Source organism: Sciurus carolinensis, chromosome 10, assembly GCF_902686445.1.
Source record: "Sciurus carolinensis chromosome 10, mSciCar1.2, whole genome shotgun sequence".
Lineage (NCBI taxonomy): Eukaryota > Metazoa > Chordata > Mammalia > Rodentia > Sciuridae > Sciurus > Sciurus carolinensis.
Genome location: NC_062222.1, coordinates 96,764,780 through 96,791,430, shown reverse-complemented (window position 1 = coordinate 96,791,430; position 26,651 = coordinate 96,764,780). Strand labels below are relative to the sequence as shown.

Genomic DNA, 26,651 nt, shown 5'->3' with positions numbered 1-26,651 from the left:
CTCTAATCCTTATCCAATAGCCCACCCTAATAGAAATAATCGGGCATTCTGCAGACACCCAGTTATGAAAACCCTGCACTCGGCTGATTGTATGTGTATATTAAAAATAGAGGATGGCGGTGGAAGACAATGGGAAGTCTCCAAATGTTCTCAAGAAGAAAAAAACCCAGTGCTTTGGGAGACACTAAGCATAGTTTGAGGTCATGTAGACCTGTATTGGAGGGTGAGGGGAGGGAGGATTTGGACTGTGGGATTTTTCTACCCACAACACTCCTGATAAGTAGGACACATTCCCATAAGAGAGACACGCTTCAGTGGTGATTCTCCAACTGAGTCTGTTGGTGGTAGTGATGGCGGCTACCCATCCTCACTGATGACTGATAGAAGAAATCAACTGTTAAACAGTTCAGTGTAGAAGATGTAATAAGTACCACCTGAGGTTCTGAACATGACTGACCACAGTGAATTGAAATGACACAAGAATGTTTTGAGAACATAGCTGACTATGTAGAGATATAGTCTAACATCTGGGCACAGGGTTATGTCTAAGCAGCTAGACATTGTTTAGAACTGAACTCCTGGAGCTTATCTCTAATGGTGACCTTTTAGAAATTTACTGCACGCTTATACTTTTGGGTTTGTCTGAATTTTTAAAATGAGCTATATATTTTTTCTTTTAGGGAAAGAAATATATTCTCTCTCTCTCTCTCTCTCTCTCTCTCTCTCTCTCTCTTTTTTTAATAGGGAAAGAAACATATTCTCTCTTTTATTTTCTGTACTGGAGATTTAACCCAGGGGCTCTTTACCACTGAGCTACATCCCCAGCCCCCCACCCCGCTTTTTTATCTCCTCTTCTCATTTTGAGACAGGGTCTCACTAAGTTACTCAAGAACTCGCTAAGTTGCTGAGGCTGGTCTTTAACTTGCAATCCTCTTGTCTCAGCCTTCTATGCTGCTGGGATTACAGGTGTGCACCACCGCTCCAGGTTAAATGTATCCTACATAGATTATAATACCAGAGCCTGTAAGGAAAGCACAGCAAAGCTCTGGAAGCCCTAAAGGTAGAATGGAAAACAGAATAATGAGTGGTACAAAAACCTGGGTTCTAAATCCTTCCAGTCCACCAGTTCGTCATCACCCAACTTCTGTAACTGCTTACCTTATGTGAAACGACAGCTCTAAGAGGCTGAAAGGATAATGGGGTATGTGTGTCTCAACTGCTATACGAAATACCACCTGGTCCTGAGGGTGCCAATCAAGATGATTAGACTCTAGTGAAATGAAGAAACTAGGCAACAATGAATGGCACAAGTGGATAAAGAAAAAAGCTACCAGGTATATAAAGACACCACATAATAATAATTAAAAAAAAAAACAAAAAAAAAACGATGAAACAATGGATGAAGGCAAAGGCATAAACTAGACACTGTTAACACAGAAAGTTCCAAATAATAAGCTGTGAATAAAGGGTGTGAGTAACATTCTTTGTTCTTGCTCCCAGGTTCTATTTTAGTTTCCTGTATTGTATAATTCATTTCTCTCATATTTTTAATCTTCAAGTTTACCATTTCCTTCATGTGCTTTCTTATGCCTCAAGTATACAGATTGAACATCCCTAATCCAAAAAACCAAAGTGTTTCAAAAACTGAAACTTTTTGAGCACCAACATGCCACAAATGGAAATTGCACATGAAATATGCATGAAATTGTTTCATGCATAAAATTATTTAAAACATCATACAAAATAACATTCAGCCTATGTGCATAATCTGTAAATGAAACATAAATTAATATCTTGTTTAGACTTGGTTCCAATCCAAAGATCTCATTAGGTATATGCAAAAATTCCAAAATCCAAAAATATCCAGACTCTGCAACACTTCCAGTCCCAGCATTTCAAAGAAGGGATACTGAACCTATACTCTACTTTTTTTCTCTGGTTCTAGGAATTGAACCCAGGAGTTCTTAACCACCAAGCCACACTTCCAACCCTTTTTATATTTTATTCTGAGACAAGATCTCCCTAAATTGCTGAGGCAGGCTTTGAATTTATAATCCTCCTGTGTCAACTTCCCAAGTTGCTGGGATTATGGGTCAGCGCCACCACACCTGGCTCTACTTTCTTCTTATGCTTTAATGACATATACCATTGCCCTGCACCCATGGAAGAGTAGTTCTAGGACCACTGCAGAACCAAAATCTGCGATGCTTAAGTCCCTTATAAAACAATGGTGTAGAATTTGTATATGACTTAACACACTATATCGTATAAATCATGTATAGATTATTTGTAACACTTAAAACAATGTAAGTAGTTATTACATTGTCATTTAGGAAATAATGACAAGAGAAAAGTCTATACATGTTCACTAATGCCTCAATTTTCTGCCTCTTGATTTTTGACCTGGATTTTCCTCACACACAGCTCCGAAACCCCTTGCAATGACCAATGTTAAGTATAATTTGCAGGACAATGAGATAACAGGTGGCCAGGGACTCCTGGACAGCCTCATCATGGGTGCTGGTGGCTGGGGAACCAGCCATGTGATTAGAGGGTGGAACTTTCAACCTTACACCACACCTTCCAGGAGGGAAGAGGAGCTAAAGTTTGACCTGATAATTCAATCACTTGTGCCAACTTTATAGGTCTCTATAAAGATCCCAAGCTTCCCAATACCTAAGGAGAGCCTAGAGTGGGACCCAGAGGGCATCAAAGCTCCACACCTCTTCCCACATACCTTGTCCTACCCATCTCTTTATCTGACTGTTCTGCTGTATCCATTGTAGCAAACTTTACAACTGGTAAGCATAAGAAAAGTACTTTCCTGAGTTCCGTGAGTTGCTCTATCAAATGATGGAAACCAAGAAGGGGACGAGAAACTCCCAATTGATAGCCAGTTGGATAGAAGTATCAAAGACCCAGACTTGTGACTGGCATCTGGAGTGGAAAGTAGCAGTCTTGTGGGACTAAGCTCTTAGCCAGTGGGATCTGAAAGGTTGAACCAAATTATAGAATGTCCAGTTGGTATACTCTAGGAATCTCTTTGGTGTGAGAAACAGAAGTGTGTTGTGATAAGTTTGAAGGTAGGAAAAACCAAATGGGTTTTGTTACATAAACTTTGAACAAGTTCCCAAAGGACAGAAACGATCCATCAACCCTAATTTTTCTGTGCCTAAAAGAGCAACCATAGATCAACTTTTCCAAATCTCAACACTAAAGCAGTGCTACTGTAAACCACATTGGGAGTACATCAAAATGCCCCCAACTATGGGGAAGATATCTTAGAATCTGGAATTCTAACAAGTACTCCAGGCAATTTTGATGCCAATTGCTGGCAGCAGTTAAGTATCAGGTAGCAACAATTAGGAAATGCCTGTGTCTACAATCCCAGCAACTCAGGAGGCTAAGGCAAGAGGATTCCAAGTTCCAGGCCAGCCTTGGAAACTTAGTGAGGCCTAAGTTTCTTAGTGAGACCATCTCTAAAAAAAAAAAAAAAAAAAAAACAAGCGGGGGGGCCTGGGGAAGTACCTCAGTAGTAAATTGCCCATGCGTTCAATCCCTGGTTAATAAAAAGAGAAAGAAATGCCCCTTGTCAAGATCCTCCACTTCTTTTAACTAATTACAATCATGAAAAAAGCACTTAAGGGCTGGTGATGTAGCTCAATGGTAAAAAGCACTTGCCTAGTATGTGTGAGGCATTGGTTTGATTTCAGCACCACAAATAAATAAATTAATTAAATAAGGCCCATCAACAACTAAAAAAATATTGTTAAAAAAAGCATTTAAAAAAACTTACCTTTTTCCTTAATCGAGCAGCATTTACCAATTCGCCATTATGTGCCACAGCTATTTTCCCATGAAGCGTTTCAACAACAAAGGGCTGACAATTTTCTAATTCACAGTTTCCTGTAGTGGCATACCTCGTGTGTCCAATACCAAGATTTGAAACATACAATTTCTTCAAATTGTCTTCAGTAAAAACATGATTTACAAGACCCATTCCCTTGAGAAATCAAAGAAAAAGTAAAGTATGTCTTAGAAAAAAAACAGACTAGTACTATTTGTGAATAAGTCTCTCTGCTCAGGCAATTCACAGTTCACCTACTATATGGTCCGTATTTATAACAGGATGGAAAGACAAAAAGAGGCAGGAAGGTAGGCATGTAGGTAATGAAGGAGGAAGGAAGGAAGGTAAGGTAGGTAGGTAGGTAGGAAGATAGGTAGGAAGGAAGAAAGGAAAAATGGAAGGAAGGTGGGTTCTCATTTGACAGATGTTAGAATATAAAATTGAAAAATGAGTGATTCAAAAGGTATCACCTTCTGCAAACTGTCTATTCAGACCCCTCTCCCTTCATATACTAATGACCATCTGGTAATTATGTCTTGACCATCAACATTTTTCAATGTTCAGGTTTACCTTATGCGTTTTGAATGTTGGCACACAACTCCCATCACTGGTCACGATACCAGCACTCTCCTGGCCCCTGTGAATATACAAAGGCAACAGCTATTAATTCCCCCAATTCTGAATAACCCCATCAACACACTTTGCCAACAAACACTCATACCCAAGTCTAATAACACACTCAATGCTGCTAAGACTCACACTGCTTCCATGCATGATGCTGATGATTGGCAGCAGCAGACAACCACAACAAGATGATTCCAACCAATACGCCAGCTTCTAGAACCCTAAACACCTTTACGTGAACAAATCTAATGTGGCTTTCTCAACAATCCTGTGAAACAGGTACTATGGTTGCCATTCCCATCTCACAGATAAGCACACTAAAGAAACGGAAAAATAACTTGCCCAATGTCACAGAGTGAGCAGACGGTACTGCCAAGATTGTAATAGACAATCCAACTCCAGAACGTGTGCTTCTAACCTCTAGATAATATTGGTCTCTGAATAAGGTTAATAGGGTGAATACAAAGATATAAACAAAAAAATTTCCATTTACTTTTCTCCATTTTCCAAATTTCTCCAAGAAATATCAGGCTTTTTTGTTTTGTCTTCACAGTGCTGGGGATTGAACTCAGGACCCCACACATGTTAGGCAAGTTCTTTACCACTGAGCTACATCCCCTGGCCCAAATATCACTTTATATCATAATAAATATGTAAATAAAATAAATGCTATTTCTAAAAACCCTCTGCTGACCAGGCACCCTTTCTCATGTCTGCATCTCATTTACTGACTTAACTGCAGGTGACAGGAAAAAAAGTCAAAAGCAAGCAATGGAAGCAGAGTAATAGATTCAGAGAATCTGCACCACTGTGGAGTACACATAATTAAATAAAGGTTCCAATTGCTCAATAATTATTAATAGTTCTGAACAAGAGTTACAAATATTAGATTACTGACAAACTTTTGTTCCAAAGAATATATCAAAGTAGGAAGAAAAGTAAACCTCTTCCATGTGTATAATTATTAATATGTTGATTTATATGTTAAAAAGACCTTTTCCACAATGACATTTTTTAATTATTTAGGCATTTTATCAATGATAAAAAATGACATCAAATATGCTTGCAAAGTAAAAAATCTTAAAGCTAAAGTGATTTTACTGAATTATCAGCACCTTAACGCTGAAAATAAATATGCATATTATATAACCTATATATGAGACTAAATTAATCACAACTTAAGAGTGTATTAAGTGAAATGATATGGTATTTAAGTTAACCAATGCTAGAAGATTAAGGGATTAACACCAGAAAATATTCAATATTAACATTAGCTATGAACCTCATAAAAATACAATGGTTTTAATATATAACAACTAACATTAGCTATAAACCTCTAAAAAAAACCCAGCTATGCCAACCATTTCCAGTTTTTAAAAATCCACACTCATTTGTTAAAACAACAAATTATATAAGAAAAGAAATACACAAATAGTCTCTTTCCCTTTTGTCTCGGGCAATTTTTCCTTAAAACTTGAATGAATAAGGTTAGCAATCATTTAGGTTCAGGCTTCTTTAATCACAAAGCCTGCTTTTTTGGCAGTTCTTCAAGTTACTCCCTCTGGCAGCTTGAACCAGTTAAACTAGATGCTTTCAAGCACTAAGGAGCATACTGACAACCAACCATCTGGTTTCCTAGGAAACAAAACCTTGGCTAGAAACAGTGAATCATTTCCAGGTCACTTTCAACATGGAGAGTGGAGTTGGGAAGCACTGGACTGAGGAGGAGGTTAAAGCTTTGCTAAGTGTCTGGGCAGAAAAAAACATATGGAAACAACTTTGTGGCACACTGAGAAATAAAGGAATATTTATTTACATTTCTAAAAGGCTGCAATCATTAGGAGTATATTGAGACTAAAAATCTCAAATATGAATACAGAACTGTTAAATATGCCCACAACTCTGGAGATAGCTCTAAATCTATGAAGTTCTTCCATGAACTGGATGTAATCCTGCAATATGAACCTGCCACACAATTAACAGAGGAGGATGCAAACAGCAGGCACCTGGCAATGCTGAGCCCAAGTACAGCCTCAGAGATCACTGAAGGTAAAAGAAAAAGAACTATTCTTTTGTTTCTCTTTGTATGACCGCTTCACAAACTTAAAGTACAGGACACTTCTGAGTTCAAATGGTAACTATAGCTAAAATATCAAGGTTGAAATAAAATCCCAACTTACACTATTTTACACATGGTAAGAGTTTTTTTTAAAAGTGAAAACACCACTTTTGACAACTGTTCAGATACAGAAAAAACACTGAAATGGCATTAAGTGCTAGTGCCAAACGTATATGTCTGATGTTTCTGAAATATGGATTGGATTCTAAAAACATTTTAGGTTTGATTTTTATAAAAGTGGCTAAAAAGAGAAAATATTAAAAATACTGCTCAACTGCCGTTTTCCCACAGTTCCACAAGACAGAATTTTCTCCTCTATTTTAATGTTTCTATTTTCTTAAATTAATAAATAAAAACATTAAAATAAGAGCTGATAAACACTTTTTCATTTCTTCTGGTAGAGCTTCATTTTTACAACAGAGACAAAATAGATTTAGTAAGTTAAATGATTGAAGATTTTATTCATTTATTTATGGATTTATTTATTTACTGTGGTACAAGGAATCGAACCAAAGGACATTTTACTACTGAGTCACACACACCCTGCCATTTTTTTTTTTCTTTTGAGAAATGGTCTTGCTAAATTGCTGAGACTGGCCTTGAACTTGTGATCCTCCTGCCTCGGTGGGTGTTGCTGGGATTATAGGCATACAGGCATGACTGAAGACTTTAAAGACATTAAACAAGGTTCTTGACCTGCTGTGTTGCTATGGAAGCCACAAGCACCACTAGGCAAAGGGAGGTGGGGGGAGTGATGGTATTCAGATTTCTCCCATGGTTAAATATTTGAAAATATTACTATTTTTTGGCTGGGCACAGTGGCGCACACCGGTAATCACAGTAGCTCAGGAGACTGGCTAAGGCAGGAGGATCTCGTGTTCAAAGACCGCTTCAGCAACGGAAGGCCTAAGCAACTTGGTGAGACCCTGTCTCTAAGTAAAATACAAAATAGGGTTGGGGATGTGGCTCAGTGGTTGAGCCCCTGAGTTCAATCCCCAGGACACCCCCCTCAAAAAAAAACTATTTTTTAAAGAGCAGAGTTGTTCAAGTATCTTTAACCACCATTGTCTGTGTGATCCACATGCAAAGTACGCAGATAACCGCATTCAATGATGTGAAACCTCCAGTGAGGGAACCCAGTAAACATGACACCCAAGAGAAAAGAGCAAGCAGTACACTAAAGGTGCCAAATGCAAAGGGTGTTGAGGACAGCATTAGAGCTGAGTTAACTTGGGTTGGCAGAATTTCAAGTCTATAGCTCAGTAATCATTGCCTAAAAAACAATCCACTCCACTTACAAAAACGCTTTGCATCTTGGACATTATGCCAAATGCTGAGAACACTCTGAGAATGCTTTGTAGTCATTATAAACAGCAGTTACAAAATGTTTTTCATTTAATCATCCAGGACTCTTAAATCACTTAGCTTTGCAAAATCTCCTAACTTAACCAGAAGGAAGCATTGGTTGTAGGTGCTGATACCTTTGCTTCGTAAAAGGTCTTCTTCAAGTACTTACAGGTACCCACCTGGCTTCAAATTCCTTAGTTTCATTCATAAGCAGTGGGTCTGTATTTACAACTTAATCATGTATTTTTAAGATACCTTAAGCCCTGAATTCTAAAATCAAACTCTTCTATACTTGTTAAAAACTGATCTTCCCAAAAACTGCTTCCAGTTGAAGATTTCCATAGAAATGTTTGAGATATCTTTGACTTCTGGTCAGCAGTTGTCCATAAAAAGTCTACTGACATGTTCCATAAAAATTTTCTCTGGTTCATTGTCATGCACAACTTTATCATATCTCATAGAGTTATTACTGTAACCACTGAAATCATCTCCATAGTTTTCAACCTCTTCCCACACATGTTCCACAAAGCTACTAGTTATCGTTCTTCCAGTTATTGCATATTATAAAATTATAAGTACATCAACATTTGCATTTAATTCCAATTTAGGATTAAATGCTACTATTAAAGTTCCATAATATTTAACTGAATGTATATATCAAAATTACTTTGGGATAGAGGTTCAGTTACTGAGTCAAGAGGGATATGATTACTCTGAAACATTATGAAAATGCTGTTTTCTAAAAGAATTATAATTCACTAGCAATACAAGCAAATCCCTTTTATAGAATCCTTGTCATGCAAAATTAACAGGTAGACTCGAGGCACATTGCCAATTTAATAAAAGAATGTTTATTATAATGTAATAAATAATGGTCTATAATGGAACATATAATCAATAAATTAAATTTGCATTTGTTTAATTATTAGCTGTGTGAAACATTTTTCTATGTATTTGTTCACTTTAAAACTCCTTGTTGATGTCAACTGGGTTCTTAGAAAGGCGTCATGTTCTGGTAACTGAATCGACCTAAGAATACCTTAGATCCATTGCTGCCAAACCACATTCCTTCAGTGGCCAAGAGTTCCCTCTATTTGTCTCCTCTTATTCTATACATTGCATTCTATACAAATGCAATGACTTCAGAGTTTCAGTTTAAAATCTCTAGGCACAGGGACTCTGAGTATAATTTTAGGATTCACACTATAAATGACCAATTTAAGAAAAAAAATTCCTGAAGAAGCTGTGAAGCCAGTGTTTTTCCCCACCTGTATGCTAGCTCCCTATTCCGTGGATATATAACTAGACCTTAAACCAGATAACAAAATAGAAAACCATATCTTTCCCTACAACCATCATCAGCTCAGGATAAACAACCTGAGTACTGACATCTTTGCCATATTTCTCTAAAAAATTCTTAGGTAACTCCAGATTCTTATTTTCTATTTCCAACTAAATCTAAAATATTCCTTATTAATTTCTTTATCTTCAATTAACTGTGTAAAACCACATAAAATTGACAATTTTTACCTTGATAATTAAAAAACATGATTATGTCATTTGATAACAGTGGTGCTTTTGTACTTCCACATTTATTCATTTATTTTAAAATAATTTTTAGTTGTTGATGGAACTTTTATTTTATTTATTTATTTATATGCAGTGTTGAGAATCAAACCCAGTGACTCACGCATGCTAGGCAAGCACTCTACCACTGAGCCACAACCCCAGCCCCACATTTATTTTTGTTTCCCTATTTTAATACAGAAACCCCAACAATTTTGCTTTTCTTTCAATGACAATGTCTCTAAATACAATGATAAATCATAATTTTAAACAGATGTTTATGTCAAACTCATCACGTCAAATATTTGATTTGTAAAATACAACACTATTTCTGTTACCTGGTAAACAGAATTGGAAAATATTTGAGAATGATACACTTAATAAGATGAATAAAGGGCTGGGGATATAGCTCAGTTGGTAGAGTGCTTGCCTTGCAAGTATAAGGCCCTCGGTTCAATCCCCAGCACGGCAAAAAAAAAAAAAAAAAAAAAAAGATGATTAAATCTTTAATATAAAAAACTACAAAGAGCAATCGAAATATACTCAACTTCTCCTAGTTAGTTGGCAATTTCACTGTCATTATGATTATGATTCATTTTCAACTTCATTCACCAAAAACTTTACATGTTGGGTTCCTTTCAAAGATATACTTTAGCTGGGCGTGGTGGTGTACATCAGTAATTTGAGCAGCTTAGAAGCCGAGGCAGGAGGATGGAGAATTCAAAGCCAGCCTCAGCAACATTGAGGCACTAAGCAACTCAGTGAGACCCTGTCTCTAAAATAAAATACACAAATAGTGCTGGGGATGTGACTTAGTGGCGAAGTGTCCCTGAGTTCAATCCCTGTATCAAAAACACAGATTTATTTTACTTTTTCCTTAAAACAAGCATCCTCCTGAGGCTGGGGTTGTAGATGAGGGACAGAGCACTTGCCTGGCATGTGTGAGAACCTGGGTTTGATTGCCTACCACAAACACACATTATCCTCTTACGATTGCTTTAGAAAGCAGCCCGTGCCTCCTCTATGAAAACATGCATAGGAACACTCAAAACATAAAACCAGGAACTCAGGGAAGAATTTCATTCTTTTAAGTCTGGCATGGTTCTTTTAAAGGACACATCTCTTACTGCATTTAAGTGTTGTTTTGATGAATTTCTGAAATGTTTAGCATATGTCAATTAATTATATAATATATAAAAAGCTCTAAGCTATTTGACCCTATGTACCAGTAAAACATGTTCTGATTATATATATCATTGTATACCCCTCTTGTATATTACTAGTAGCATCTATCAAGTGCCTACTGTGTTAAAGCACCCAAGAAACAAATATAAATAAAACATGTCATTTTTATTTAAAAAAAATTTTTTTGTGGTACTGGAGATTAAACTCAGGGGCCCTTAACCACTGTGCTTCATCCCCAGTCATTATTTTCTATTTTGAGACACGGTCTCCTTAAGTTACCTTGGCTGGCCTCAAACTTTCAATTCTCCTGCCTCAGACTCCCAAATAGCTGGGGTTAATTTAACTTGAAAATTAACCACAATCCTCTTTGGAAATTTACAAAATTTACATTAGCAAATAATTTTAAAGGTTCAAAATAAATCAAGTCAATGGAATAGAAAAAAAAATCATTTAAGCCATATTATACCACTTTATTGCAAAATATATCCATCACAAATCTCTTTTCACAAATATGATCAATTAAGCTTTAACAACTAGGATTACCAGTTATGTTAATTCAACTTTTTTACCTTAGTAAAGTACTTATTTCTAAAAGGAATTCTGTTCTCCTTCTACATAAAATGTCAATTACATTAGAAGATAAAGAAGACATCTCAGGAAATCCTTTGCTTTTGGTTTCTCATGTCACACCAATGGAAATAGGTATAGTATGATGGGCCAAAAACGTTATGAAACTGATCTAATTTCAAATTGGAAAGATTGCTTCTAATCTGAGAACAGACAATATTTCCTGACAGAAACATTTCTGAGTAATTTTTTTCCTCTTTACAAGGTACACTGAAAAAAACATCATTTCTAAAGCAAATCATTTCCTTAACAAAAAGTTTTATAGAACTACTTCCTCTCTAATTTCTAACCTTTAGTCTTTAATTTTATAAGAAATGCAATGGCTAAACTTACAGTAGTGAACATAATCACTTTAGCATTTAGTATTCTAAAAGATGAACAAAATTTCACATCTGAAAATAAGTAATATCAAATCCATGATGAAATCAAGAATTGATTTTTAACCAGTTAATTAAATCTAATGTCAATCCATTCTTTGCTTCCAACTTATTATTGAAGCTAGAGCAAAAAACTCATTTCTTGGGCTGTGGAGATAGCTCAGTTGGTAAAGTGCTTGCCTTGCAAGCCCAAGATCCTGGGTTCAATCCCCAGCACTGCAAAAAAAAAAAAAAAAAAAACCTCATTTCTAACCCAAATAATAGAACACCTTATTTCTAATTCAAATAAAGAAAAAAAAAATACTGAAAAGCATTTCAAAATAATGACATTAAATATACCACAAAATAAAACTACTATCTATTGCAAGTAAATGCTATAGGATGTTTTCTTTTTGACACTGGGAATTTAATTAAGGAGCACTTAACTACTGAGTCACATCCCCAGCCTATTTTTTATATTTTATTTTGAGACAGTCTCACTAAATTGTTTATAGCCTCACTAAGTTTAGCTGAGGCTGGATTTGAACTTGCAATCCACAGGCTCCCAAGCTGCTATAATTACAGGCATGTGCCACCATGCCTAGCTATATGGTGTTTTCTAATGATTTATAACTTATTTAAATCTGAACATAAAATCTAAGAAAAACACAATTTGGTTGTTAAAATAACCAATATGATGCCAAGTATAATACTAATTAATGTCATTCACATAAAGTGAATTACAAAACTATCTTAGGGACCTACTGTAAAAGCACCATGGGATATTAAAGAATTTCCACCACTAAAAGAAGGTAGCATTTTGGGGCTGGGATTGTGGCTCAGTGGTAGAGCGCTTGCCTAGCATGTCCGATGCACTAGGTTCAATTCTCAGCACCACATATAAAGAAAATAAAGGTCTATCAACAACTAAAAAATAGAAAGAAAAGAAGGTAGCATTTCACTTAAAATGTCATTTGGTCTTCTCCCAATTTGCAAAGGAGAAAACACTCATTGTGTATGGTTCTTCCAAGCCCTTGGCTCACAAGTAGCAGCCTTGATTACAACCCTGAATGCACATGAGAATCCCAATCTCAAGAAGAAGGATGTGGGAGGCACCGGGGGTAGCAGTTTTTAAACCCCCATCAAGGGATTCCAATATTAGCCAGGAAAACAGTTGGACCAAGAGAAGGAATTATTCACACCTGTTCTACCTCAAAACAAAAATTATCAAAGCCCTGTTGCTTTCTTAAATAAATGCAATGTGTTCAACTTTAGGTATATACTGATATATGCTCCACATGAACTAGTGGAAAGAAGAGAAAGAATCTATAGATAAGAATGATGATCAAAATGTGCCTTCAAATGCACCTTTATGAAAGCCAGTCATTGTCATGGTAATGAACAGATTTAGGTTCTGTATTTTGTTTACCCATTAGTTTAAGCAAAAGCTAAGCTCTCATTTGTTATTCTGTCTCCTGTGGAGAAAATGTCTTCCATAATGTTGTATCCAGTTATTTATCTGGTCCGATACATATAATCCATGTATCCTTCACATCTGATGCAGGTACCTCTACATCCATAATGAAGCCTCTTAATAATTCAACTTTTATCCCAACTGCTGCAAATGAAGGAGAAAAACACTGGACTATGCCACAAGTCAGGGCTTTACTAGGCATCTGGTCAGATAAAAGCATACAACAACAACTACAGGGGACAATGAGAAACAAAAGATATTCACAAATTGCTGCCAAACTTCAGAAATTTGGAATAGAGAGACACTGGAAGCGGTGTCGAACGAAGTACAAAAACCTGAAACACGAATACAAGGTAGTAAGAATGGCTCAGGACCTAGGCGTGATTAGGAGTATGGAATTCTTTACCAGTTGGATGCTATTCTGGGACCCAAGACTGAAAAATCACAAGAACAAGAATTTCAAGATGGAGAACAAGCCACAGAAAGTGCTGATGTAAAAATGGAAGGAGACCACATAGGTAGGATGCTGAAGAAAATATTCCTTTTTCTTTTTTTCCAGCACTAGGAATGACCCCAATGCCTTGTGCTATTTAATTTGAAATTTAATAAAGCAAATTATAATAAATGCAACACCTCAAGTTAAAGCAAGTTTTCATGCCAATTGTGGTAAAAATATAAGAAGGACACTAAAGAACACTAAAAAACTTAGAAAAACACAAGATCTTAAAGAATGTCTTGCAAGTGGGTAAGTTCTTCTGGGACACATCATAACGTTCATTAAAATAAATTTAACACAAAGGATAGAAATACAAAATATTCTTACAAAGCTAGGATAGCACGAAATAAACTGAATGAGTTCTCGACCAGGAGGCAGAAAATTCAAGTTCTAACTCAGCTGCTGTGGAACCTTGAGGAAATTGAGTGTCTTTAGACATAAACTGAAAATGGGAGGAATGGACAAGATGGTTTTAAACACCTTCACTAAACAACCAGGCATGAGGGTGCATGCCCATAATCCCAAGTACTCAGGAGGCTGAGACAGGAGGATCATAAGAGTGAGGTCAGCTGTACCAACTTAGTGAGAGCCTGTCTTAAAATAAAAAAGGACTGGAGATGTAGCTCAGTGATAAGAGTGCCCCATACCAAACAAAACAAACAAAAACCAACCCCCCAAATACCTCTACTCATCTTGTTTCTATGAATTTATGACCTGGCTTAATGATGCGGTCCTAATTCTAGGAGTGTGAAAGTGTGTCTAGGGAAGACAGAGGGGTATGACAGAGAACTAACTGAGCAAGAGTGGTCAAAAGCCTCAAAATATTTCACTGGTGCACAAGAAAGGAAACAGTATGTTAGAGAATTATTCAGCTGCCCACATTAAAATTGAAATATAAGCTGTCTAGAGATAAAATAGCCTAACAGCAGTAGCATTATGTGTGTAGAGTCACTGCTGGAGATGCAGCTGAAGATAACCACACAGTTACATGTCAGAAGACCCAGTTACAAATGTATCTACACCCAGTACCTATACTGACCTAAAGCAAAATGATGTGTAAAGGTGGGGAATCAAAATTACAGAAAAGCACATCACATTCAGAGTCAGATGCCCTCTTAGAGGGAAAACAGTTCATTAGAGGCCACTGCTGCAGAGTTCACTGAGGACGATTCCATCAATGCTAAGCCCGAAGACATGGCAGTTTCAGATGTAAATAGTCCCGACACAGGAAAAAACAATATTTAAGAATATTATACTAAGATGCTATTATACGATATGGCTATGAACTGAATTATGCCCTGTCCCTCAATTCATATGTTGAAGTCCTGTCTCCCCAATGTGATGGTATTTGGAGATGTGTCTTCAGGAGACAGATTTAGAGGAAGTCATGAGAGTGGGGTCCCCATGATGGTGTGTGTGTGTGTGTGTGTATATATATATATATATATTCATAGATATATATTCATAGATATATTCCTACACCTACGATGCTATACCATACTGTTAAGTTTTATTGGATAGTACTCTTTTACAAAATATATAAATGGGAATTATTAACAAAAATGTTTTTCTAAGGCTGGAGTTCACCTCAGGATAATTTTTTATGTGTAGATTCAAAAAACACCTCAAATCTCCTAAAAATCAAAGGGAGGTCAGTAGAAGAAAGGGACCTAAAGGCGGGAAGCATGGGGGAGGGAAGAAGTGCTGGGCGCTGATACTGACCAAATTATATTGCTAAATTGTGTGCATGTATGAATATATATCAATAAATCACATGACATAAAACTATACTGCACCAATAAAAATATGTGGAAAAATAAAAAAACACCTCACATATAAACTAAGGTGTTTTACAATCATTAGGAGGTCACTCTGATCCTAAGTCTAAAAAAATCACAAGAGACCACATTGTTCATCTAAGAATAAGCCTAAAACTACCTACTTTCCTTTTGGTTACAGTGAAATGTATTTCCAAAATTAAAAATTTCACCATCCCAGTAATTTAATTAGCAATAAGATGGTCAGCAGGGGGCGATGAAGCACCTATTGTTACTAGCTCAAAAGGAAGCCAAGAATCGGGTTTTCTCCAATTCACTTATTTCAATAGGCCAAAAACTGGAAAGAATTTTCTTTAAATGTAAAATATTTAAACATTTTTGTATATTCTTCATACAATCTGGATAATCTTCAGACTGAAATTATTACATAAATTAATGTACTTTAGTCATATGAAAAACAATATTACTATGAAATCTTCACTTTAATACAATAGAGAATTCAGAGAACTGATTGATAAAATTCCAGAAAACCCAAGAATTATAAAGGTAAAAAAAAAGTCCAGACACAGGCAAGGTGCTAAATTTAAACATGGGCACTCATTAATTAAAAAGTCACAATTTTAAAAATTCTTCCTGCTGATAATTTTAATAAACCTTTACAAAACTTTGACATAATAAAGAATACGTCTAGTCTTGGTCCCCCTATTCCTGGCAGAGTTTCAAAAGTCCCTGCAATTTCCAGTGACAGAGTCTGTTATATTAATGGTTACTCCACTGAACTCCCAGTTTGGGACAGAAGCTAAGCCACAGATGGACCATGTGATTAGAGGGTTAGAACTTGGAGTCAGGGCTGGGGAGATAGTTCAGTCGGTAGAGTGCTTGCCTTGCAAGCACAAGGCCCTGGGTTCAATCCCCAGCACCACCAAAAAAAAAAAAAACAAAAAAACTTGGAGTCAATCTGACCTGGGAGGAAGGGTAGGGGGTGCTGAAAACTTAGTTTAATCTGCAACCAATTATTTAATCAATTGTCACAATAAAAACTGGCTTGAGTCTCCTGGTTGGTACCAGGTCCTGATTCTTCTCGGAGGACATGGAGGCTCAGGGTACTGCCATTCACATTTCTGGAGTTCCTTCACAACTTCTCACAGATTGCACCATCTCTACACTAGGCTTGCCTTCACTTTATCTCCCTATTCTATTCTCAAACTCCTAAATCTCAGAGCTGAAGAAATAGCTCCTCTTGGAGAGCGCTCCCCTAGCATGCTGCGGTTCGAATCTCCAGCGCCTCAGAGAAGGAAAAAAAAAATCCTACAACTCTGCTTTTTTGAGTAATTTACATCCTATCAAATCCACCCTACTAAAGTACATAATTCTTGTTTTTAGTGTATTCAAAATCATGATCATCACTATCCAATTTTCAAACATTTCTGATGAGCCCCCAAAGAAACCCATAAGTGCTCGATCATTTCTCTACAGCCCCTGGCAACCACTAATCTACTTTCTGTCTCTATGGATTTGCCTAGTCTGAAAATTTCATATAAATGGTTATTAAGTCAGCTTTGCATCACTGTGACAAAAATACCCAACAAGAACAACTTAGAGGTGGAAAAGTTTATTTTGGCTCAGTTTCAGAGGTTTAGTCCATGGTGGGCTGACTCCTTTGCTCTGGGCCCAAGATGAGGCAGAACATCATGGTGACTAGAAGCAGAGAAAGAGGAAGTACCTGCAGAGAAGATGAACCCTTCCAGGGCACCTCTCCACTCCCAATGACCCACCTCCTCTACCCACACCCCACCTGTCTAGAGTCACCACCCAGGTAGTCCATTCAAACTAGGATGGACTGATTAGGTTACAGCTCTCACAATCCAATCACTTCACCTCTGATTATTCCTGCATTAACAGGAGCTTTTGGGGGTTACACCATATGCAAAATATAACAAATGCTATCAATACATGACCTATTGTGTCTGGCTTCTTTTACTTAGTATGTTTCCAAGTTTCATCCATGCATCCGTATTTCATTCCTTTTTCATGGCTGAATAATAATATTCTATTTTATGGAGATGAATATATATTCACTCATTAATCAATGGACTTTTGGGTTTTTTCCCACATTTTGGCTATTATGATACTGTTGCTATAGTACAAGGACTTTTTCCCACTGTGGTAAAATACACATAACATAAAACCGCCACTCTTCCACCTGTAAGCATACAGTTCAGTAGATTAAGTACATTCACATCATTGTGCAATCATCTCCACTCTTCATCACCAGAATTTTTTCATCACCTCAAACAGAATCTTCTGTATCCATTAAAGAAAAACTATTATTCTCTATTCTCGCTAGTCTGTGGTAACCATTATTCTACATTGTTTTTTTGTTTTTTTTTTTGGTACCAGGGATTGAACCCAGGAGGGACTTAAACAACTAAGCCACATCTCCAGCCCTTTATTATATTTCATTTAGAGACTGGGTCTCATTGAGTTGCTTAGGGCCTCGCTAAGTTGCTGACGCTGGGTTTGAACTTGCGATACTTCTGCCTCTGCCTCCCAAGCTGCTGGGATTACAGGCGTGTGTCACCATGCCCGGTCTTTCTGTTTTAATATTTCATATTCTAGGTATCTCATATAAGTAGAATTATACAATTAATGTTTATATCTGGCTTTTTCACTTAGTATGATGTCTTCAAGATTCAGTCATATTGTAGCATAAATCACAATTTCCTTCTTTTTTAAGAGTAAATAATATTCCATTGTATGGATATACTCTTTTGCTTATTCATTCACCCAGTACTCCAGAATTATATTTACTGGGTTAAGTACCATCAAGTCTTTAAAATATTATGCCCTGTCTGATGGTTTTAATTGACCTCATTAATCTCTTCTGGAATGAATATCGACATGTCAAGGTGAAAATTTCTAAAACCACTAAATGTTCACTTGAAATGCAATAAGGGATATTATTAGCTACAGTGAGGATCAAATGAGAACAGCTTTAGGAGCTCTTTATCAAACATTAAAATGTCACAATGAAAGATGTTACCAAATTGGGTCTGAAAGTGTTACTGTACTCCCAATTACAGCACACTGCTCTGTGAAGTTTAATACAGAATACTCGCAAGGTTTTGAAGGAGGTAATTCCTATAAGGACATTTTAACCTTTGGTTTAAGAGAGCAAATGCTCTTGGCCTCAAGGTTATGGTTTTGAGGCTGAAATCCAACCCTGGTAGATTCTCCACATAATCTTCAACTGCAAGAGTAGATTAGAGTTCTACAAACAACAAATTTAAATTGCTACTGTCTGTTTTTTAACCAAGGAAGACACCATGAGTACCTCAGAAGTGGGCATGGGCAGCCATGTAGCACCACAAAGTATCACTGGATCAGGTACAGAATCTAAATTATTGAATCGTAAATGTCATTTGATATTTGTAGTTGAATGTATATAACATTTTAAGTAGTGATAGGGTCGATCTCTACTGTGCATTATTCCAAATGCTTCCTTGTCATACCTGGTTTTATAGAGCATATGGCAGAGTAGGAAGGAAAATGACTATTACTTTTTTTTTTTTTTTTGGTACTAGGGATTGAACTCAGGGCCACTCACTACTCAGCCACATCCCGGGTCCTATTTTGTATTTTATTTAGAGACAGGGTCCTACTGTGCTGCTCAGTGCCTTGCTTTTGCTGAGGCTGGCTTTGAACTCTCAATCCTCCTGCCTCAGCCTCCGGAGCAACTGTGAGCAACTGGGATTACAGGTGTACATCATCACGCCCAGCTCTTTTCTTTCTTTCTTTTTTTTTGGTACTAGGGATTGAGTTGAGAGGTACTTTATCACTGAGCTACATTCCCAACCTTTTTATTTTTTATTTTAAGACAGGGTCTCACTAAGTTGCTAAGGGACTTGCTAAATTACTGAGGCTAGCCTTGAACTTGCAATCCTCTGGCCTCACTCAGCCTCTAGAGCTCCAGGGATTATTGATGTGCACCACTGCACCCGCCCACCCTACTTCTTAATAAAAGAAATGAGCAACTAATATGAGCCTATATTCCTAAAAATCCAATGAAAACTATCTATACACTGAAAGCAGCTGATACCAGGAAGCTGTCTGTATTATAATTTTTAGAACAGACTGTTTAAATTTGGATGCACAAAAAACTTTTGATCCTTACATTGAAACTATTATTGTTAATTCTTGGTCTTTTACGGCAATCCAGGTGTTTTAAATGAATGACACTCAAATACAAGAATTATCAATAAGTTTGAATAATGGCAAATCATACTGTTTTATAGGTAATCTATCACATTCCTTTAGAATGTGTTAAAAGTCATTTATAGTTCAAAACAACGAGTGACAGAGGCTGGAAAACACTGGTCTGAAAATGAGATCAGAACATTCATGGTATGATTAAAAAAAATTAAGTAAATGGCAACACAAGAAACAAAGAAATATTTGAGGAAATTGCCACAAGACTAATGCAGTTTGGAATAGACACGTACTGGAAATAATAAACAACTTTTAAGGATTATGGTGCCAAGTGCAGCGGCACCTGCCTATAATCCCAGTAACTCGGGAGGCTAAGGCAGGAGTTTGGCAAATTCAAGGCCAAACTGGGCAACTAGGAAGACTTGTCTCAAAGTAAAAAGGGCTGGGGATATAGCTGGGGATGTAGCTCAATGGTAGAGTACTCCTGGGTTCAATCCCCAGTATAGCAACAACCAAAAAAAAAAAAAAAAAAAAAAAAAAAAGAAAAGAAAAAAAAAAGAAAGAAAATGCAGAGTTTTACAAAATAAAAATGGCAACCCTCAAGAAAAATGAGATTTTTATGAAGAAGCTGACTCCATTTTAAGACCAACTCTTGGAACTGCCAGATGGAAACACTGGTAACCTCAGAATTGACTTTAACAACAAAAATTTTTAAAAATAAAATCCTAATACTCTCAGATGTTCAAATGACCATAAAATTATCAGAAAACACACATCTAATTTAATTTGAGTTTCAATTTTTTACCTTGTACCAAAACATTCCTAATTCTTCATCTCTTTTGTCCAAATTATTTAAATGTTCCTACTTTGGTATACTTGAAAACTAATGTATATCAAAAGATGTCATAAGGGTTCTTTTCCTATGTTCTTTGTTTAAGAATTATTTGAAGGTCATACCAAAAGCCAAGAAATTTTTAACATCAAGAGAAAAGCACATGAAGATGGTAAGAGCCTGAGAAATGACAAGCTTTTCTACATTGTGAAAAACTTTGGTTGTTTTTTCCTGATAACAGTAGATACAACAGTCCTGTCCTTGATAAATTAGACAAAATATATTGCTTATGAACTATAAGAGCAGAGAATGCTGAGAAATGATTTTTTCATAGCTCATTAAGAATAAAAATAAATCAGAGCCTGGGGTTGTGCTTGCCTAGCATGTGTGAGGCATTGGGTTTGATCCTCAGCACCACATTTAAAAAATAAAGTAAAGCTATTGTGGCCAACTACAACTGAAAAAAGGAAAAAAAATAATAATAATAATAATAATAATAAAAATAAACTGAAGCTTGCCCAGAGTTAGATAACTATGCTATAATCATGAGTCTTTAAATTATTCTTTATAGTGACTGCTATCAGCATATGGTTCTTTAAAAGGAAAAAAAAAAAAACCTCCACAAATTAATAAACTCTAAATTTTAATTTATTCCAAAGTTAGATAATAATGGGTATAACATCTTTGAACATCTGAAAATAAGCCAAATGTATTATGTGCACCGATTCCAAAACTGATCAATCAGATATCAGGAAAGGTAGTAATAAATGCAGTATAGTATATTAAAGAAAATTACTGTATGGTTCTCCTTCAATATCCCACCCAGGAAGATTGGTTCCAGGGTCCCCACAACTGGATACCAAAACAAATATCCTTTATATAAAAAGGATAGTACTTGAATCTAAACTATACACATCTCAGGTTTACTTTAAATCATATACAATGCAAATCATATGTAAATAATCATTACACTGTATTGTTTAGGGAATAGAGACAAGAAAAAAAAAGGCAGAATACATTCAGAACAGATGCAATTTAAAAAAAATATTTCCAATCTTCAGCTAGTTAAATCCGTGGATGCAGAAGTCATGGATACAGAAGGCTGAATGTATAAAGAGTACACAGCACTGAGGATCAGAAAAAAACCTCAGTTCTAATCTCTCTCTGACCCTAAGCACTCAACACAGCAGATCACTGCATCTCTCTGGATCTCTGGGATAATACAGTTTTAGCATTTTATAGATTTATTTTTTTATTTGAACAAATAATTGAAGAATCAAACATATTTTTACGTTGTGAGCACACACATGTAATCACCACCCAAATCAAAACATAAAACATGAGGATCCTAAAAGCCCCCCAGTCATTAAATCCTCCACACCACAGGGTGATTATCATTATTCTAACTTCTATCACTATCAATTGGTTTAGGATTCATACTGTACATGCTCATTTTTTAAATATCAACTTTTAAATGTCAAGCTTCTATCATCCAACATTATTTATGAGAGCTATAAATTTACTTGTAATAAAAGTTTGTTCTTTAATTGATATAGAACATTCCACTGTAGGAATGTATATCCCACCACTTTTTAAAACTCCATTCCACTTGTTTCCAAATTGAGGCCATTGTGAATAACTGCATGGCTCTCAAAAAACACATGCATTCTTTTCTGTTGAGCACATACCCAGGAGTGGGGTGCCAGTCATACGACATACACATTACGTATATTAACCCATTTAGTACCTACCACAACCCTGTGAGGTAGGTGTAACCAATATATCTGATTTACCATGAGGAAAATGAGGTCTACAGAAGACTGTACTCTTGAACCAATGGGCTACACCGCCTCTCTTGTGAGGGCAGGAACCACATCTGCCTGTGTAATACAGTGTTCCCAGTGTCTACCATAGTGCCTTGTATGTACACAGTAGGAGCTCAAAAGATGTATTTTGAGTAGAGTCATGTGTTGTATGTTTTACCAGTGATGGATGACCTATACCATGGTGGTCCCAGAAGATCATGATGGAGCTGAAGAATGCGTATCACCTAGTGCCTATGCTGTAACCGGCATAATGTCACAGAGCAAAGCATTACTCAAGTGTTTGTGATAAGCTAAGGCTGGTGTAAACAAATCTGCACTGGCAGTTCTATGAAAGTATCATATAAACAAGTACACACAGTACACAATACTGCATAATAAGCAACCATATTACTGATTTATATATTTACTATGCTATACTTTATTAAGAGTGTATTCCTTCTACTTATAAAAAATTTTTACTATAAAACAGTTTTCTGTTACCCTGGACACAGCCTCAAACATTTCACATTTCCCAAGTCTCCTGACTGCATCTTCAAGAGGACACACTGAGTGTGTGTCCTGTACGACACAGGTTTGTGTAACTACATGCTAGGTTGTGAACTACGACAAAATTGCTTCATGGTACACTTCTCAGACTATAAGAGTTAAGAGACGCATTACTATATTAGATAACAATGGGAACTCTGCTTCCTCAACTTTCCTCCTCTTGTAAACCTTCTACCTCAAATAAGCTAAAAATTTCATTTCTCCATTTGTGGATATAAATGCAAGTCAGATGAGTTGCCCCACCTTTGCTACCTCTTCATGCCTACCAGTAAAAATGCTAGTGAAAAGGGAAATTATGAAGGGTTTAACTGCATGAAAGCACTATCCTGAACCAACTGAATTTCAGCATCGGACTTTATCTAGCCTAGTAGATGAGAAAACAGCTCAGAAATCATGAGGCTTGCCCAAGATTAACCATGTTACTGGTAAACCTGGGACTTGATTTCAGGTTCTATATTAGGGCTCTTTGTAATCTTGGCCAGAGTGACAAAGCAGTGTACTGGGGAACTCTGGGGATGGGGAAGAAGCATAAATTCTGCTTCAGACTAATTTAAAAAGCAAAGTTCCTTAAAAAAAAAAAAAAAAAAAGGCAGGGCATGCATAGACCCAGGTTCTAAGCATGTTACATGTATGAACATAAGATCACTTAGTCCCTACCGTTTGTTTTGCCTATAATTAGCAAGGACGGTTTTAAAATAAGTCACTTCTTCACATCAAAAATCACTTGACTTGGCTGCAGAGTATGAATAACAGGGTGTAGAAGTAAATCCCTATAGGAATATTATATACTTGGTTCATTTTCACTGAAAGGTAAAATCAAAATAGGGGAGGATATCTCTAGCCTTAATTTGGCATTCCAAAGCAAGTTGTCCAACATCCTCCTCCTGTGTTGTCCAACGTACTAAATGATGATAATTGGGAACCAATTCCATAGAGATTTCCTGAATGCATCCTTCTCATGAGTACCTTTCTAATGATAATGTTATATACTCTTCTTTGCAGAACCAATGTCTACATCTCTTAAGAAAACTGCTCTTGGGATCAGTACAAAAAAGTTTTCTCAAAGCACAATATCAGAATCAAAATATTCTACAGAATGTTTCTTCAGACAGGACACCCAACTTTACCAGGTAAACTTCATAAATTTTTAGAAGAGTATGAAAATGTTTATCAGTTGCTGGATCCAATTCTAAACCTAGGGACAAGAGAATTCACTGAAGGTAAGGGCATGCTCATTTCTTAGCTAACCAAGTTCAAGTTTATAGTTCATTTTCTGTTGCTATAACAAAATACCTGGGGCTAAGTACTACACAAATAACAGAAGTTCATTTATCTTACAGTTTGAAAAGCTGGAAGTCCAAGGCTGGGAAGCCCCATTAGCTCAGCCTGGTGAGAACAAAGAGATTACATGATGAGATAGGATGCCAAAAAGGAATTCAGGAAACAGGCTCATTTGTGTGTGTGTGTGTGTGTGTGTGTGTGTGTGTGTATACACTACCGGGGAATCAAACCCAGGGCCTCATGCATGCTAGGTAAGCACTCTTGTCACTAAGCCATATCCTGAGTCCCAGGCTCACTTTTTAATAACAACCCACTCTGGAAGATCAGAATTAATCCATTCTCAGGACAATGTCCCCATGTCCTAACCACCTTCTTCTAGGTCCCAACTTAAAAGGTTCCACTACTTCATCACTGCCACACTGAGGATCAAGCTTCCAAGACATGAATCCTTAGGGAATAAATCACATCTAAACCATAGCATCAAAGAACCAGCTGATTAATGGGGATAAATCAATAAATTGTTAGTAATTCCTTTATGGAATCTTCAGGTATGTCCAAGTCGTTCTGTTCTCCATCAAATGTGACTGTGGTTTAAAGGTGAAAATGTTTCATCTACACAGCAGGTCTGGTTTGTTCAGAACTCTGCAAACCACTAAACTAATGTTTTCAGTACCCAAACAGCATTTGGTGATTGCATGAATCTGATATGAACACATCTGCACACCTCCACATGTATCTTACAGCTAAGAGGACAACTAGTTAACATTTTTCACATTCTCCTTGACAGAAAAGCAGAACTATGAAATAAAACTGCAAATAGCCAGAATTACTACTAAAATAATACTAGGTGAACCCATCTGAATTATACAACCAATTCATGACTGTTTAGTAACTGATACTCCATTTGTTTGAAGCACATGACTCTTTCAGCCATTTAGTTATCCCTGAGACTAAAAAACTTTTTGGATCATATTATGTCCAAGACAAAACAGAAGCAAAAGTGACAGAATGCAAAAGTGATAAAAACCTTCATCTTAAAGATTCCATATGTTAGGGCTGGGGTTGTGGCTCAGTGGTAGAGCACTCACCTAGCATGCATGAGACACTGGGATCTATCCTCAGTACCACATACAAATACATAAATAAATAAGTAAATAAATAAAAGTATTTGTCCATCTACAACTAAAAATGTATTTAAAAAATATTCCATGGGGGTGGGGAGATAGCTCAGTCGGTAGAGTGCTTGCCTTGTAAGCACAAGGCCCTGGGTTCGATCCCCAGCACCCAAAAAAAAAAAAAAAAAAAAATTAAGAAAATAATGTATAAGATATAAATTACTTCATCCAAAAGGAAAAAAAAATTCTTTCTGCTGTTGTTTTAATAAAGTAGAAATGGAGTCTTCTGCAAAAGATGACCACTTGTCAAGGTACAGTATATATAACCAATTCCACTGTATATTAAGCTATGACGTAGATTTAGGATTTTAGGTTTGACCTACCTTTGTTTAATGCCATACAATTATATTAGTTCTTGGGGTTGGGGGTGCACAGGGTAGTGAGAAAATGCATGCTTAGCAGGTGTGAGACCCTGGTTCAATCCCCAGTATCCTCCACCCCAAAATTTATTTTTTTCCCTCTGGCCTTTGTCTATCATTTTAGAGCAGCAACTATTTTATCTTCTAGACATAAGGAAGCTTCATTGATTTTCCAAAGTCTGAACCAATCCCTACTCTGGTATTTACAAAAAGAAAATCCAACCATTTTCCAAGGCTTTTGTTCCCCACAAACTACTAAGTTTCTTGCCACTGGTGTTTAAAAGAAACTGAAATACCACAAGATCAATTTTCAGCACCAGTCTCCCAATGAAGTCTTATTTAGTATAAGAACCAGTCTAATAGAATCCATATTTTAAAAAAATTTTATTAGAGCTTTATAGTTATACATTGTAGTTGGGTTCATCCCAATACTCATGTATGCATGGAATGTGATTTCAGTTCATGATCTTCCCCTAAAATCCATTTAATACTCCTACACAACCACATAATTCTATCTTTACTGTTCTTATCTTGCATTATCTAATCACATAATTCTTTCACAGAAAAGCAACTCTAGTAACGAGTACATGTACCTAGGACTTGAATTGTACTCAATTTTAAAATGGTGGGTTTGATCCCCAACATCACATAAACAAATCATCCCTTTTCCTTCTGGCACATTTTTAAAGGAGAGGCAAGATAGGGATGAAAAGAACTGAGTCATCTGGCTAAAAAGTAAACATAGCTAAGAAAAAAAAATTAAGGTCAGTTCATCTATTTCCCTTAGACCACTAGATAACTCTAAAGATCCCCAGATTCACTGCCACCTACCTAAGAGAATATTCAAAATTACTTCTAAGACTGTAATAAACCAATGTTGCTCAGAACCACATAATCAGATTTTAATTTCTCCTTGGATTATATATCTAATTCTCTCAACAAATTTCTTCTCTTTTGGTACCAGGGATTGAACCCAGGGGCACTTAACCACTGAGCCACATCCC

At 36.5% G+C, this 26,651-nt stretch overlaps 2 protein-coding genes across 2 annotated transcripts in view; one reads left to right on the top strand and one right to left on the bottom strand.

The window, feature by feature from the left end:
- The window catches only part of Ppat (phosphoribosyl pyrophosphate amidotransferase), a 39,005-nt gene that overhangs the window by 10,699 nt on the left and 1,655 nt on the right, over positions 1-26,651 (bottom strand). The window contains exons 2-3 of the mRNA XM_047566863.1: positions 4,418-4,484; positions 3,797-4,003 (exon numbers count right to left, since the gene is read on the bottom strand). Of these exons, the coding sequence (XP_047422819.1) occupies positions 3,797-4,003; positions 4,418-4,484 (274 nt within the window). The remainder of the gene's footprint in view (positions 1-3,796; positions 4,004-4,417; positions 4,485-26,651) is intronic.
- Paics (phosphoribosylaminoimidazole carboxylase and phosphoribosylaminoimidazolesuccinocarboxamide synthase) overlaps positions 6,162-26,651 on the top strand; it is a 39,487-nt gene continuing 18,997 nt past the window's right edge. Inside the window, 6 exon segments of the mRNA XM_047566864.1 lie at positions 6,162-6,325; positions 6,327-6,520; positions 13,236-13,550; positions 13,553-13,663; positions 20,567-20,632; positions 23,835-23,962. Of these exon segments, the coding sequence (XP_047422820.1) occupies positions 6,162-6,325; positions 6,327-6,520; positions 13,236-13,550; positions 13,553-13,663; positions 20,567-20,632; positions 23,835-23,962 (978 nt within the window).